Source organism: Manis pentadactyla, chromosome X (assembly GCF_030020395.1).
Source record: "Manis pentadactyla isolate mManPen7 chromosome X, mManPen7.hap1, whole genome shotgun sequence".
NCBI classification, from domain to species: Eukaryota; Metazoa; Chordata; class Mammalia; order Pholidota; family Manidae; genus Manis; species Manis pentadactyla.
The window spans coordinates 48,231,069-48,248,059 of record NC_080038.1 but is presented as its reverse complement, the minus strand read 5'-3'; the positions used below and the strand labels follow the sequence as shown (position 1 = coordinate 48,248,059).

The following is a 16,991-nucleotide window of genomic DNA, read 5'->3' as shown; positions in this document are numbered from 1 at the left end:
CTCTGTAGGTTCTTTGTATCCCAAGAATTTCTGCTACTTGGCATCATATATGTCACAACTCCAAAGGGAACCATTTTAGAGCCTAATAAAATGTTAAATAGTGTTTCTGTCTGTTTTATCCTTTAGTTTTCTCACCACGTGCCCCAGAAAACAAAATATCCAGCACCATTCCCAGTGGGACCCAACTCGTCTCTTCTCTTCTCCCCCCATGCTTTTTCTGAGGATTCCATGCTGCAAGACAGCCCATTTGCCAATTGGGCTGTCTCTTATGACTCCTCTGCATCCCAGTTTCCCAATTATCTGACTTCCAAAGCTGCACCTTCTTTGGGACCAGACTCTTCCCACTCCTCTTCCTCTGATGGTGATGAGCCAAATGGTGCTAGCTCTGAGTAAGTATCTGTACAGGCACTCAATGGAACAGACTTCTGAAGTAACTGTATTGTTTTGCCCAACACAAAAGGGGTGTGGGGAAGTGTATGTTTCTGGCTTTCCTCTGTTACTCTTTGCTTTTAATCAAAGTAGGAAAACTATGCCTAGCCACTTAATGCTCATTTTGACCCTGTTCAGGTGGTGATTCTCAGATGCTCTGGCTACTGAGGCAAAAGGGAGTATAGCAGCTGGTTAGGGAAGCCCTGGTATGGGTGTGTTACATATCTTAGCTGTCATTTCTCAATTTGTTAGGGGGATGGATTGAATCTAAGAAAAATGAAAAAGATTTATATAGTTTAAGTATTAGAACAATTGACTAGGCAGTTATATTGCTTAGTAACTAAGAGTTATGAGGATTAAAGCAGTGGGGTTTCATTTGTTGTTAGATTATTCTTCTAAACAGATTATTCCTGGGAAACAGAACTGCCTTGATGTTTCAATTGTAATTATTTTCTTAGAATATAAGCAAGCTTTAGTCATGGCCTCTTAAAGGTGTGAAGGATTCAGAATGGTTCCCATGACTTTTGATCACTTCGGTACATGTCAGATGAAAAGCAAGGAGGGCAGTGTTGGCCACTGAGAGAAAAAGTATCAGGTCCATTGCTAACCTTGGGCCCTGTTTTCCAGATTCATAAGATTCCTTGGAATCAAAACAGATACCTTGAGCTGGAGTATCTTTTATCCACCTCCTTTCTCTGTTCTATACTGTCATTCTAAATTTTTTAGTCACATCACAGAATCACTTCAGCAGCATCCAGGATGGGAGGCTCCAAATGATGACAGAGAGTCCTGGGTACAGTCCATCAGTGCTGGAGTTTCAGATGCCAACCTGGCTGATGGTGAGCCTCACATCCCATCTCTACTGTCTATGTCTACGCGGAACCACATGGACATCACCATTCCGCCCTTACCTCCAGTAGCTCCAGAAGTCTTGAGGGTTGCTGAACATAGACACCGAAGGGGTCTTATGTACCCATATATCTACCATGTCCTCACTAAGGTGAGAGAGCCCATCAGCACCTACCTCCCTGCTCTTAACACTGCACTTCACACTTCCCAAAAATGTCAAGTTACCAGGGAAAATTCTGGTCATTGGTATTTGAAGGGAGATAAAAAGAGACCAAGGGTGCTGGGGCTCCTCATTGTATTTAGGGCCTCAGGTGACATGAGACAAGCAGTAGATGGGAATCTGCAATAAATGAGGCCCTGAGAAGAGAAGTGGGATTGTGAGATTTTGAAATAAGAAAATGTGCCAAGTTGGTGACTGGTCTAGGGATGGACATAATCTAAGAGGACTTTATGTCCTTGTTTACTTCATGCATTACTTCTCCAGAGCTGTTGCCCTCCTCCAGTCTTACCATACATATATATCCCCCACCAAATTGTCTAAGATGGACTCTGCCCATTCAGTCAACTATAGTCATCATAGCAGAAAATTGTAAAATGGAACATAGCTTTGAAGCTGGCTGGCATCAGCTGACTGGGTACAACTTCTTTTTAGCCTGAAACTCTGTTTAAATACAAGTAGAAAATTTAGCAGCTAAGCTACAGAGCCTGTATTTATTACTGGTTCTTCTCAGCTCAATTCCAAACCTTGAGGTAACTCATTTTCTCCTTTCCCCGGGCACTTTTCTTATTAGGGTGAGATTAAGATCCCCGTATGTATTGAGGATGAGTGTAACATGGAGCTGCCTCCAGCTGCTCTCCTTTTCCGATCAGCTCGTCAATATGTGTATGGGGTCCTTTTCAGTCTGGCAGAAACACAACGGAAAATGGAACGTCTAGCCATAAGGCGGCGGCTCCCTGTGGAAGGTAAGTGTAGAAAGGTAAGACTTTGACATATCTCTCAGAGCTTGACTCAGAGTGGAACGTCTGTGCAAAGCATATCATGCTTTTGGCTATGGGGCAGTCTTCAAGGAAATGTGTAGTTTGCCAGAATACCTGTAGGCATGGGAAATGTATTAAGCCCCAATTCTTTAATCATTAAGCGTTCAGAGTGATTACTACTTATAAGAATCATGCTAGGTTTTAGGAATATAGAATTGTTTCTAACACAGTCTCTTTTTCTCAGTGAGGTTTTGTTTTGGGGTTTGATCTTATAGGTAGTTGGAGCCATTGAGGTGTTTTAAGCTGCAGAATGACATGGTCAAATTAGTGTATTCAAAAGAACTCTCTAGATTTCTGCTTCTTGGAAGATGGAATAGATGTACTTTTCCCCATTCCTCCTGCTAAATACAACTAAAACCCCAGGATATAATGTATACAATAAGCACACAACACTCTAGATGGTGAAGCAAAGAAGCTAGACTGGCTAAGTCCTTGGGATCCAAGGAATTACACAGTGGTGAGTTCCCTGGGTTTTCTTTTTGCTTCATATATCCTAAATTGGGTGCAGGGCAAGCTGGTGGTCCAGAAACACCAACAGGTACAGACCAATAAAAGCCCCCCAAAAACCTGCTCTATCTAGTCAAAGGACCCAAAAGGAACAACCTAGCAATATAGAAAGTTTTTAGATAATAACTACTCTACTCCAGCCAAAGACCACAGAAAAACAAGCCTACCCTCACTCCAACCAGCAAAGGCTGAATGAAGAGCTAGACTTCTACTGTTGCTAGACTGTAACAAGATGTGACACTTGGTCCTGCTGGGAGGTGTCAGATAAGACCATATGGGGAGCCAGGACATCCACTGCCACAGGGAAGTAATTAGACAGCATCCCCCTTCACCCACCAGAGTGATGTCAGAAAATACATACTAAAACACAGTATTTAAATGAGATCCAGGTTCTTTTAAAATAATACCCAAAATGTCCAGGTTTCAACTGAAAATCCTTCATCATTCCAAAAACCAGAAAGATTTTGAAGAGATATCAAACTGACCGAGGAAAGAAAATCAATATATGCCAACACTGCAGTGACACAGATGTTTCAATTACCCAGCAAAGCTTTCAAAGCAGCCATAATAAAAATGCTTTGACAAACAATTGAGAACATACTTGATACAAATACAAAATAGAAATTTTTAACAAAGAAATAGAAGATACAGAGAAGAACAAGTGGAAATTAAGAACTAAAAAATACAGTAACTGAAATAAAGTACTCAGTAATTGAGTTAAATAGCAGGTTGGAGACAACAGAGGAAATAATCACTGAACTTGTAGACAGAACAACAGAAATTACCCAATAGAATTGCAGAGAGAAAATAGACTGAAAAAAAAAATGAACAAGAAACAGTGGACTATAACAAAAGGTCTAATATTTCTGTCATCAGAGTCCAAGAAAGAGGAGAAATAGGGTGGGATTGCAAAAGTATTCAAATAATGGTTGAAATATTACCACACTGGGCAAAAAAACATATGCCCACATATTCAAGAAGCTGATTTAATTATAAACAGTATAAACCCTAAGAAATTGATGCCAAGATACATCATGATTAAACCTTTGAAAATTAAACACAGAAAAATTAAAAATTATTGAAAGCAGCCACAGAAACAATGCTTTACCTAGAGGGGAAAAACAATGCGAATGATAGCTGATCTCTCTTAGAAGAAATGGAGTCCAGAGGGAGGTAGCATATTTTCAGGGGGTTAAAAGAAAAGAACTGTCAAACAAATATGTCGTCTGGGAATGAAGAGGAAACGAAGGCATTCTCAGATGAAGGAAAATTAGGATATTTTTTTCACAAGCATACCTACAGTCAAATTATGGCCCAAGATAGTTCTTGGGTCCAAGATGGTGATGTCAAAAGACCCTGAATTCATCTCCTCCCACAGACACACTGAGTCAACAACTACAAATAGTGCAGTTCCTCTTGCACAGGAAATGAGGGCTGATTGAACAGTTTCTGTACAACAAAGATATAAAGGTTACATATACAATGGCATGAGTGATGGCGACATGGTAATGAATGGAACCCCACCCCCCAACACTAGTAACTGCAATAGGGAGGGATATTACTGAGAGAACCCACGCACAGATTCACTTCACCTGCTTCAACTCCAGGAGTCCTTTCAGAGCACCCACTGGGTAGAATGCTCAGGAACCTAAGGTCACGCCCACTATACCAAAAGTCAGCCTGCCTGAACCACCAAGCATGTGCAGTCTACAAAAGGGATGTTCCTACACAAGTTCACTCCTTCAAGACTGAAGAGTAGCTGTTTTACCTAATTCATAGAAACAAAGACAAAAAGTCAGATAAAATGAGAAAGAGGAATATGCTTCGAACAAAATGATAAGAGAAAACTGAAGGAGAACTAAACAAAATAGAGTTAAGCAATGTACCTGAGAAGGAATTCAAAGAAATGGTTATATATATGCTCACTGGACTAGGGAAAAGAGTGGGTGAAATCAATGAGAACTTCAGTAGAGATAGAACATAGAAAAAAGATCCTGTGAAAGATGAATACAGTAAACAAAATGGAAAATATACTAGAGGGAATCAAAAGCAGGTTAGAAGATGCAGAAGAACTGGTAAGTGCTCTTGAAGACAGGAATGGAAAGCACTCAAAAATGAACAGCAGAAAGGAAAAAGAACAAAAAGAAATAAGGAGAGGTTAAGGAACCTCTGCAACAGCATAAAACATCCTAACATTTGCAATATAGGAGTCTCAGAAGGAAAAAAGAGAGGAAAAGGGGTGGAAAACTTATTTGAAGAAATAATAGCGGAAAACTGCCCTAAATAGAAGTAACAGACATCCAGGTCTAGGGAGAACAGAAAGGCCCAAACAAGATAGTAATTAAAATGTCAAAAATTAAAGATAAACAGAGTATTAAAAGCATCAAGAGAGAAGAAACTAGTTGCATACAAGGAAACCCCATAAGCTGGTTTTTCAGTAGAAACTTTACAGGACAGAATGTTGTGGCATGATATATTCAAATTACTAAAATGAAAAACTGACGAGTATTCTACCCGGCAACATTATCATTCAGAATTGGAGAGAAAATGAGTTTCCCAGATAAACAAAAGTTAAAGGAGTTCGTCAGCACAAAATTAGTCTTATAAGAAATGTTTAAGGGACATATTTAAGCAGAAAGGGGAAAAGGCCATATCTAGAAGTAAGAAAATTATGAAGGAAAAAATTTCACTGGTAAAACATATAGTAAAGGTAGTAGATCAGTCACTTAAAAGCTAATATGAAGGTTAAAAGACAAAGTTGTAAAATCATTTACATCTAAAAAAATTAGTTAAGGGAATCACAGAATAAAAGATGTAAAATATGATATTGTATACATAAAACATAGAGATGGGGAAGTAAAAAAGTAGTGCTTTTTAAATGGGTTTGAATGTAACTGACCATCAACTTAATATACACTCCTATATACCATGTATATATCACGTAAGAGTCTCATGATAACCGCTATCCAAAAACCTGTCATAGATACATAAAAAGAAAAGACAAAGGAATTCAATTATAATATTAAAGTCATCAATCTCAAGGGAAGAGAGCAAGAAAGGGAACAAAAATGAACTGCAAGAACAACCAAATACAATTAACAAAATGGCAATAAGTCATACCTATCAATAATTACTCTAAATGTAAATGCTCCAATCAAAAGACAGAGGTTGACAAAATGGATGAAAAAACAAGACCCATTTATACGCTACCTACCAGAGACTCACTTAACACCAATGGGTACATATAGACTGAAAATGAAAGGATGGAAAAAGAAATTCCATGCAAATGGAAGTGGGAAAAAAAAGCTGGAGTAGCAATACTTATATCAGACAAAATAAACTTCAAAACAAAGTCTGTAACAAAAGGTGAGGAATGGCATTACATAATAATAAAGGAGTCAATCCAAAAAGAAGCTGTAACAATTGTAAATATCTATGCATCAAGCATAGGAACACCTAACTATATACAGCAAGTATTAACAGACAAAGAAATGAATTGACAGTAACACAGTTATAGTGGGAGACTTTAATACCCCACTTAAGTCAATGGATAGATCATCCAGACAGAAAGTCAATAAGGAAACAGTCACATTGAATGGCATATTAGACTAGATGGGCTTAACAGATATATACATAACATTCCATCCAACAGAAAACACATTCTTTTCAAGTGCACATGGAACATTGTCCATGATAGGTCACGTGTTAGACCACAAAACAAGTCTCAATAAAGTGAAAGTGACTAAAATCATAGCAAGCATCTTTTCTGAACAAAATGGCATAAAACTAGAAATCGATCACAAGAGCAAAACCAGAAAAAAAAGAAACACATGCAGTCTGAACAGTACTCTACTAAACAATAAGTCAGTGAAGAAATCGAAAGAGGAAATAAAAAAATACTTGGAGACAAACAAAAATAAAAATACAGTGGTTCAAAATCTTTGGGACACAACAAAAGCAATTCCAAGGGAATATACACACCTACCTCAAGAAACAAGAAATATCTGAAATACACAATCTAACATTACTAAAGGAACTAGAAAGGGAAGACCAAACAGAGCCCATAGTTAGTACAAGGAAGGAAGTAATAAATATCAGAACAGAAATAAGTGAAATAGAGATATAAAAAACAATAGGAAAGATCAGTGAAGCTAAGAACTCATTATATGAAAAGATTTTAAATATTGACAAACCTTTAGCCAGGCTCATGAAGAAATATATAGAGAGAGGACTCAAATAAAATCAGAAATGAAGTTTTAACCAACATCATGTAAATACAAAGAATTATAAGAGGTTACTAACAAAAATTATATGCCAACCAATTGGACAACCTAGATGACATGGGTAAACTCCTAGAAACACAGACTCTTCCAAGACTGATCCAGGAATAATTAGAAAATCTGGAGACCAATTGCTACTAATTAAATTAAATTGGTAATCAAAACACTCACAGGAAACAAAGGCCTGGAGCAGATGGCTGAATTCTGCCAAGCATTTGAAGAGTTAATATCTATTTTTATCAAACTATTCGAAAAAATAGAAGAATGAAAGCTTTCAAGTTCATTCTAAAGGCCAGTATCACTCTGATACCCAAACTAGTTGAATACAAAACAAAAAAGGAAAATAACAGACCAATATCCCTGATGAACATAGATGTAAATTTGATAACATATTTACATATGAATAACATATGAATATGTTATGATTAACATATTCATATGTTATGATAACATATTTACATATGAATAACATGATAACATATGAATAACATAGATGTATATTTATATATCCTCTATAAAATATTAGTACACCAAATTCAAAAATACACTAAAAGATTCAGTCACCATGACCAAGTAAGATTTATTCTAGGGATGCAATAATGGTTTAATATATGCACATTAATAAGTGTGATATGCCACATTAGCACAAAGAATAAATCCATATCATCTGAATAGATGCAGAAAGACATTTGATAAAATTCACCATCAATTCATAATAAAAACTCTCAATAAAATGGGTATAGAAAGAACATACCTCAACACATACTTTGGGCTATATTTGACAAACTCACAACTAGCATAATCAGTGGCGAAAAGCTAAAATCTTTTCCTCTAAGATTAGAAACAAGACAAGGATGCCCACTCACCACTTTTATTCAACATAGTACTGGAAGTACTAGCCATAGCAATCATGTAAGAAAAAGGGAATAAAAGGCATCCAAATTGGTAATAATAAAAAAAATTACCACTATTTGCTCAAGACATGGTACCATATATAGCAAACCCTAAAGAATCCAACCAAAAGCTATTAGAACTAATACTAATAAATGAATTTGCTGAAGTTCCAGGGTACAAAATTAATATACAGAAATCTATTGCATTTCTATATGTTAACAATGAACTAGCAGAATGAGAAATTAAGAGAACAGCTATTTACAATTGCACTGAAAGAAAAATATACCTAGGTATGAATTTAACCAAGGAAATGAAAGGCCTGTACTCTGCAAGTGGGGAAAAGACAGTCTCTTCAATAAATGATGTTGGGAAATCTGGAAAGCTACCTACAAAAGAGTAAAACTGGAGCACTGTCTTACTATACAAAAAAATAAACTTGAAATCGATTAAACTACTAAATGTAACACCTGAAATCATGAAATTCCTAAAGAGAAAAACAGGCAGTAAACTCCTGGACATAAACCTTAGCAATTTTTTTCTGGGTATGTCTCTCCAGGCAGGGGAAACAAACGCAAATATAAACAAATGGGACTACATCAAACTAGAAAGCTTCTACACAGTAAAGGAAACCATCAACAAAACAAAAAGGCAGCCTACTGAATGGGAGAATATATTCACAAATGATATATCTGATAAGGGATTAACATCCAAAATAAATAAAGAATTCACGTAACTCAACATCAAAAAACCCCAAATAATTTGCTCAAAAAATGGGCAGAGGACCTGAATAGACATTTTCCTAAAGACATACAAGCACATAGCCAATAGACACATGGAAGGATACTCAATATCTCTCATCATCAGTGAAATGCATATTAAAACCACAGTGGGGTATCACCTCACACCAATCAGAATGGCTGCCATCCAAAAGACAAGAAATAACAAGTGTTAGTGAGGATTTGGAGAAAAGGGATCTGTCCTACACTGTTAGTAGGAATGCAGCCACTAAGGAAAGCAGTATGGAGGTTTGTCAAATAACTAAAAATAGAAATACCATACAGTCTAGCAATTCCACTTCCGGGAGTTTACCCGAAGAAAAAATCTCTGATTCAAAAAGATGCACTCCTATGCTTATTGTCACATTATTTACTGTTGCAACATAAGTGTCTGTTAGTAGATGAATGGATAAAGTATAGGTAGATGTATAGCAATGGATTATTATCCTGCCATAAAAAGGAAATCTTGCCATTTGTAACAACATAGATGGACCTAGAGGGTATTATTCTAAGTGAATAAGTCAGACAGAGAAGGACAAATACCATAGGATTTCACTTCTATACTAAATCTAAAAAAAAAAAGCACAAGAAACAAACAAAAAGAGAAATAGACTTGTAAATACAGAAAATATTCTGGTGGTTGTCATAGGGGAAAGTGCTTAGGGGGATGGGCAAAATTTGTGAAGTGAATAAAGAAGTACAGACTTCACGTTGTAAAATATTTAAAGGCATGGAGACAAAAATGTACAGTATAGGAAATATTGTCAATGCATTGTAAAAACACTGTATGGTATCAGGTTTTAAGTACTCTTATCATGGTGAGAATTCTGTAATACAGGTAATTGTTCAATCATTGTACACCTGAAAATAATCTAATATTGTAAGCCTGTATTGACTTATACTTCAATTGAACTGTAGTTCACTTTTAAGTTTTTTTTTAAAGGTAGGTCTCTACATAGAAAGGAAATAATAAAAGAAGCAGTCTTGGAACATCAGGAAGGAAGTTAAACAATGAAATGAATAGAAAAATATGGGTAAATACAATAGACTTTCCTCCTCTTGAATTTTCTAAATTATGTTTCACAGTTGAAGTAAAAACTAACACTGTTTAATGGGGTTTTCAATGTCTGTAGAGAGAATATCTAAGGTAATTATAAATGGAGGAGCATAAAAACAACAGATCAGGTTACTGTACCTCACTTCAACTGGTAAAATATCAACACCAGTATACTGTGGCAAATTTATAGATAACTTTATACCAAGAAAAATGCACTTGAAAGCTATACAAAGAAATATAGTCACAAACATTGTAGAAAAATAAAAATAGAATTCTAAAATAAGTTCATGTAAACCACAGGAAGGGGAGAATAAGAATGCAAAGAAACAGAAGAAAAATAAAATGACAGACTTAAGCCATAACGTATTAATAATTGCATTAAATGTAAGTGGTCTAACTACACTGAAGTACAGAGATTGACAGACTGGATAAAAAACATGACCCAGCTATATGATATCTACAAATAAATTCACTTGAAAAGTAGATAAAAGAAATAGGCTGAAAGTAAAAGGATAATAAATGATATACTATTAAGTCATCAATCAAAAGAAAGTAGGAATAGCTGTATTCATACGACATAAAGTACACATTAGAGCAAAGAAAATTACCGGGAACTGCAAGGGCCATAACTTAATGGTAAAAGGTTGGTCCATCAAGAAGACACAACAATCCTAATGTGTATCACCAAACAACAGAGCTATGAAATACGTGATACAATATCTGATACAACTTCAATGAGAAATAGACAAATCCATTATTATAAATTAGAGATTTCAGCTCCCCTGTCAGTAATGGGTAGGACAGCTAGACAGAAAATCAGCAAGAATACAGAACTTAACACCACCATCAATGAGTAAGACCTAATCAATTCTTATAGGATATGCAACAAGAGCACAATATACATCTTTTCACATGTCCACAGAACATATGCCATGATAGATCATATCCTGGGCCATGAAACAAACCTCAATAAGTTTGAAAGAATGAAATCATAGAGTGTCTTCTCAGACCACTATGGAATCAAACTAGAAATCAACAAAAGAAAGATAACAGGAAAATCTACAAATACTAGGAAAACAAAACAGTTCTATATAATCCATGGGACAAAGAGGAAGTCTCAAGGGAATGAAAAATACATGGAACAGTGTGAAAATCAATATACAGCACATTACAGATTGTGAGATGGAACCAAATAATTGTTGACAGGGAAATTTATACCACTAAATGTTCTTATAACAAAAGAGGAAGTCTTTAATCAATCATGTAAGCTTTCACTATAAGAAACAAGAGGAAGAAAAACTAAACCTACTGCAAAACAGAGGAAATAACAATGATAAAAAACCAGAAATCAAGGAAATTGAAAACAGAAAACCAATATGGAAAAATCAGTGATTTTTTTTGTAAAGAACAAGCAAATGGACAAATTTCTAGCAATACTGGAAAGAAAAAAATAGAGAACACAAATTACTGATGTGAATGAGACAGAGCATATCATCAGAACAGACACCAAAAGGATTATATGTAGATACTGTAAACAACTCTACACATAAATGTGATAACTTAGACAAAATGGGCCAGTTTCTCATAATACACAAATTACCACAACTCATCTAAAATGAAATAGATCATGTAAATAATCTTACAAATAATAAATTTAATTTAAAACTTTCCAGAAGAGATACCTGCTTCAGTTGGTTTCACTGGACAATTCTATCAAATACCTAAAAAAGAATTACCATGAATTCTACAGACTTTTTTCATTAAATACGAGAGTATCTCCTAACTCATTCTTTGAAGCCTAATACTAGAATTACGCTGATAACAAAACCAAATAAAGAGAGTACATAAAAACACTTCAGACCAATATCTCTCATCAATACGGGTGTAAATATTCTTTGTATGTGTGTTTTATTTTGTAAATAAAGTATCATTGATGCACAATCTTTCTTTAATTTCTTAAAGTATCATTGATATACAATCTGATGGTTTTGTGTAAACAACACAGTTTTCAACATTCACCCATATTATCAAGTTCCCTCCAATACCCCATTGAAGTCACTGTCCATCAGTGTAGTAAGATGCCACAGAGTCACTACTTATCTTCTCTGTGCTACACTGTCTTCCCCATGACCCCCCACACCATGTGTACCAATCATAATACCCCTCAATTCCCTTCTCCCTCTCCACCCACCCTCCCCAACCCCTTCCCTTTGGTAACTGCTAGTCCCTTCTTGGAGTCTGTGAGTCTGCTGTTTTGTTCCTTCAGTTTTGCTTTGCTGTTAAACTCTGCAAATGAGTGAAATCATTTGGTACTTGTCTTTCTCCACCTGGCTTATGTCACTGAGCATAATACCCTCTAGCTCCATCCATGTTGTTGCAAATGGTAAAATTTGTTTTCTTTTTATGGCTGAATACTATCCCATTGTGTGTATGTACCACATCTTCTTAATCCATTCATCTACTGATGGACACTTAAGTTGCTTCCATATCTTGGCTATTGTAAATAGTGCAGTGATAAATATAGGGGCGTATATGTCTTTTGAATCATAGATCTTGTTTCCTTTGGGTAAATTCTTAGGAGTGGAACTACTGGGTCAAATGGTAGTTGTATTTTTAGTTTTTTGAAAACCCTCCATACTGCTATCCACAGTGGTTGAATTAATTTACGTTCCCACAAACAGTGTAGGAGGGTTCCGCTTCTCCACTTCCTCACCAACATTTGTTGTTTTTCTCTTTTGGATGTTGGCAAACCAACTGGTGTGAGGTGATATCTCATTGTGGTTAATTTCCATTTCCCTGGTGATTAGTGATGTGGAGCCTCTTTTCATGTGCCCGTTGGCCATCCATATTTCTTCTCTGGAGAAGTGTCTCTTCAGATCTTCAGCCCATTTTAATCAGGTTATTTGTTTTTTGGGTGTTGAGGCATGTGAGTTCTTGATATATTTTGGATGTTACCCCTCATTGGGCAAATCATTTATGAATATATTCTCCTATACTGTAGGGTACCTTTCTGTCCTGCTATGATATCCTCTGCTGTACAAAAGCTTTTTAGTTTGATGTAGTCCCACTTGTTCATTTTTTATTTTGCATCCCTTGCCCAAGGAGATGTGTTCGGGAAAAAGTTGCGCATGTTTATATTCAAGAGATTTTTGCCTATGTTTTCTTCTAAAAGTTTTATGGTTTCATAACTTACATTCAGTTCTTTGATCCATTTCAAGTTTACTTTTGTTTATGGAGTTAGACAATAATCCAGTCTCATTCTCTTACGTGTAGTTGTCCAGTTTTGTCAGCACCAGTTGTTGAAGAGGCTTCTTTTCCCCCATTGTATATTCATGGCTTCCTTATCAAATATTATTTGACCATATATTTGTGGGTTTATATCTGGGCTCTTTATTGTTTTCCATTGATTTATGGGGTCTGTTCTTGTGCCAGTACCAAATTGTTCTGATTACTATAGCTTTGTAGTAGAGCTTGAAGTCAGGAAGCACAATCCCCCACAGCTTAGTTCTTCTTTCTCAGGGTAACTTTGGATATTTGGGGTCTTCTGTGGTTCCATATGAATTTTAGAACTAGTTGTTCTAGTTCGTTGAAGAATACTGTTGGTATTTTGATAGGGATTGCATTGAATCTGTACATAGCTTTAGACAGGATGGCCATTTTGACAATATTAATTCTTCCTAGCCAAGAGCATGGGATGAGTTTCCATTTGTTAGTGTCCTCTTTAACTTCTCTCGTGAGTGCCTTGTAGTTTTCAGGGTATAGGACTTTCACTTCCTTGGTTAGGTTTATTCCTAGGTATTTTATTCTTTTTGATGGAATTGTAAATGGAATTGTTGTCTTGATATCTCCTTCTGCCAATTCATTGTTAGTAGATAAGAATGCAGCATATTTCTATGTATTAATTTTGTACTCTGCAACTTCGCTGAATTCAGTTATTAGTTCCAGTAGCTTTTTGATGGATTCTCTAGTGTTTTCTATGTATAATATCATGTCATCTGCAAATAGTGACAGTTTAACTGCTTCCTTACCAATTTAGATGCATTTTATCTCTTTGTGTTCTCTGATTACCATGGCTAGGACCTCCAGTACTGTGTTAAATAAAAGTGGGGAGAGTGGGTATCCTTGTCTTGTTCCTGATCTTCAAGGAAAAGCTTTCAGCTTTTCACTATTATGATATTGGTTGTGGGTTTATCATATATGGCCTTTATTATATTGAGGTATTTACCCTCTGTACACATTTTCTTGAGCATTTTTATCATGAATGGGTGTTGGATTTTTGTCAAATGCTTTTTCAGCATCTATTGAGATGATCATGTGATTTTTGTCCTTTTGTTTGATTTGGTCTATGATGTTGATTGATTTATGAATATTGTACCTTCCTTGACTCTCTGGAACAAATCACACTTGGTTGTGATGGATGATCTTTTTGATGTATTTTTTAATTTAGTTTGCTAATATTTTGTTCAGTATTTTTGCATCTATGTTCATCAGGGATATTGGTCTGTAATTTTCTTTTTTGTGGTGTCTTTGCCTGGTTTTGGTATTAGAGTGATGCTGGCCTCATAATGAGTTTGGAAGTATTCCCTCCTCTTCTACTTTTTGGAATACTTTAAGAACAATGGATATTAGCTCTTCTTTAAATGTTTGGTAGAATTCAACTGTGAAACCATCTCAGCATAGAGTTTTGTTTTTAGGTAGTTTTTTTATTACCAATTTGATTTCATTGATGGTAATTGGTGTCTTCAGTTTTTCTGTTTCTTCTTGGGTCAGGCTTGGAAGGTTGTATTTCTCTAGAAAGTTGTCTGTTTCCTCTAGGTTGTCCAATTTATTGGCATATAATTTTCATAGTATTCTCTAATAATTCTTTGTATTACCGTGGCTTCCCTTGTGACTATTCCTTTTTCATTTCTAATTTGTTTATGTGTATACACACTCTTTTTTTTCTCTATAAGTCTGGCTAGGGGTTTATCTCTTTTGTTTGTTTTCTCAGAGAACCATCTCCTGGTTTCATTGATTGTTTCTGTTGTTTTACTCTAGTTTTACTCTTCTAGATTTCATTTATTTCTGCTCTGATTTTTATTATGTCCCTCCTATGGCTTTGGGCATCATTTGTTCTTCTTTTCTATTTTAATTAATTTTGAGTTTAGACTGTACATTTCAGATTGTTCTTCTTTCTTGAGGTAAGTCTGTATTGCCATACACTTTCCTCTTAGAACTGCCTTCGCTGCATCCCAACGTTTTTGGCTGTTGAGTTATTGTTATCATTTGTCTCCATTTATTGCTTGACTTCTGTTTCAATTTGGTCATTGATCCGTTGATTACTTAGTAGCAAGTTGTTAAACCTCCATGTGTTTATGGGCTTTTTTGTTTTCTTTCCATAATTTATTTCTACTTTCATACCTTTGTGGTCTAAGAGGCTGCCTGGTACAATTTCAATGTTTTTGAATTTACTGAGGCTCTTTTTATGGCCTAGTATGTGGTCTGTAATGAAAAATATTCCATGTACAGTTGGGGTGAATGTGTATCCTGCTACTTTTGGTTGGAATGTTCTGTAGTTGTCTGTTAGGTCCATCTGTTCTAATGTGTTGTTCAGTGCCTCTGTCTCCTTACTTACTTTCTGTCTGGCTGACCTGTCCTTTGCAGTGGGTGGTGTGTTGAAGTCTCCTAAAATGAATGCATTGCATTCTATTTCCCCATTTAATTCTGTTAGTATTTGTTTCACATATGTAGTTACTCCTATGTTGGGTGTATAGATATTTATAATTGTTATATCCTCTTGTTGGAGTGACCCCTTTATCATTATGTAGTGGCCTTATTTGTCTCTTTTTACTTTCTTTGTTTTGAAATCTATTTTGTCTGATATAAGTACTGCTAATCCTGTTTTTCTTCTCCCTGTTATTTGTCTGAAATAATCTGGTTCCATCCCTTCAATTTTATTCTGTGTATGTCTTTGGTATTAGGTTGATGTTGGCTTCATAGACTGAGTTTGGGAATATTCCCTCCTCTTCTATTTTCTGGAAAACTTTAAGGAGAATGGATATTATACCTTCTCTGTATCTCTGATAAAATTCTGAGGTAAATCCATCTGGCCTGGGGGTTTTGTTCTTGGGTAGTTTTTTGATTACCGCATCAATTTCATTGCTGGTAATTGGTCTGTTTAGATTTTCTGTTTCTTTCTGGGTCAGTCTTGGAAGGTTGTATTTTTCTAGGAAGTTGTCCATTTCTCCTAGGTTTTCCAGCTTGTTAGCATATAGGTTTTCATAGTATTCTCTAATAATTATTTGTGTTTCTGTGGGGTCCATCATGAATTTTCCTTTCTCGTGTCTGATTCTGTTGATGTGTGTTGACTCTCTTTTTCTCTTAATAAGTCTGGCTACAGGCTTATCTATTTTGTTTATTTTCTCAGAGAACCAGCTCTTGGTTTCATTGATTGTTTCTATTGTTTTATTCTTCTCAATTTTATTTATTTCTTCTCTGATCTTTATTATGTCCCTCCGTCTGCTGACCATAGGCTTCATTTGTTCTTCTCTTTCCAACTTTCATAATTGTGATGTTAGACTATTCATTTGGGTTTGTTCTTCCTTCTTTAAATATGCCTGGATTGTTGTATACTTTCCTCTTAAGACTGCTTTTGCTGTGTCCCACAGAAGTTGGGGCTTTGTGTTGTTGTCATTTATTTCCATATATTGCTTGATCTCCATTTTAATTTGGTCGTTGATCCATTGACTATTTAGGAGCATGTTGTTAAGCCTCCATATGTTTGTGAGCCTTTCTGCTTTCTTTGTACAATTTATTTCTAGTTTTATACCTTTGTGGTCTGAAAAGTTGGTTGGTAGAATTTCAGTCTTTTGGAATTTACTGAGGCTCTTTTTGTGGCCTAGTATGTGGTCTATTCTGGAGAATGTTCCATGTGCACTTGAGAAGAATGTGTATCCTGTTGCTTTTGGGTGTAGAGTTCTATAGATGTCTATTAGGTCCTTCTGTTCTAGGGTGTTGTTGAGTGCCTCTGTGTCCGTACTTATTTTCTGTCTGGTGGATCTGTCCTTTGGAGTGAATGGTGTGTTGAAGTCTCCTAAAATGAATGCATTGCATTCTATTTCCTCCTTTAGTTCTGTTAGTATTTATTTCACATATGCTGGTGCTCCTGTATTGGGTGCATAT

At 35.8% G+C, this 16,991-nt stretch overlaps 1 protein-coding gene across 1 annotated transcript in view; it reads left to right on the top strand.

The window, feature by feature from the left end:
- The window catches only part of FAM120C (family with sequence similarity 120 member C), a 147,323-nt gene that overhangs the window by 77,072 nt on the left and 53,260 nt on the right, over positions 1–16,991 (top strand). Inside the window, exons 7-9 of the mRNA XM_036930844.2 lie at positions 127–389; positions 1,156–1,429; positions 2,070–2,241. Coding sequence (XP_036786739.2) covers positions 127–389; positions 1,156–1,429; positions 2,070–2,241 — 709 coding nt within the window. The remainder of the gene's footprint in view (positions 1–126; positions 390–1,155; positions 1,430–2,069; positions 2,242–16,991) is intronic.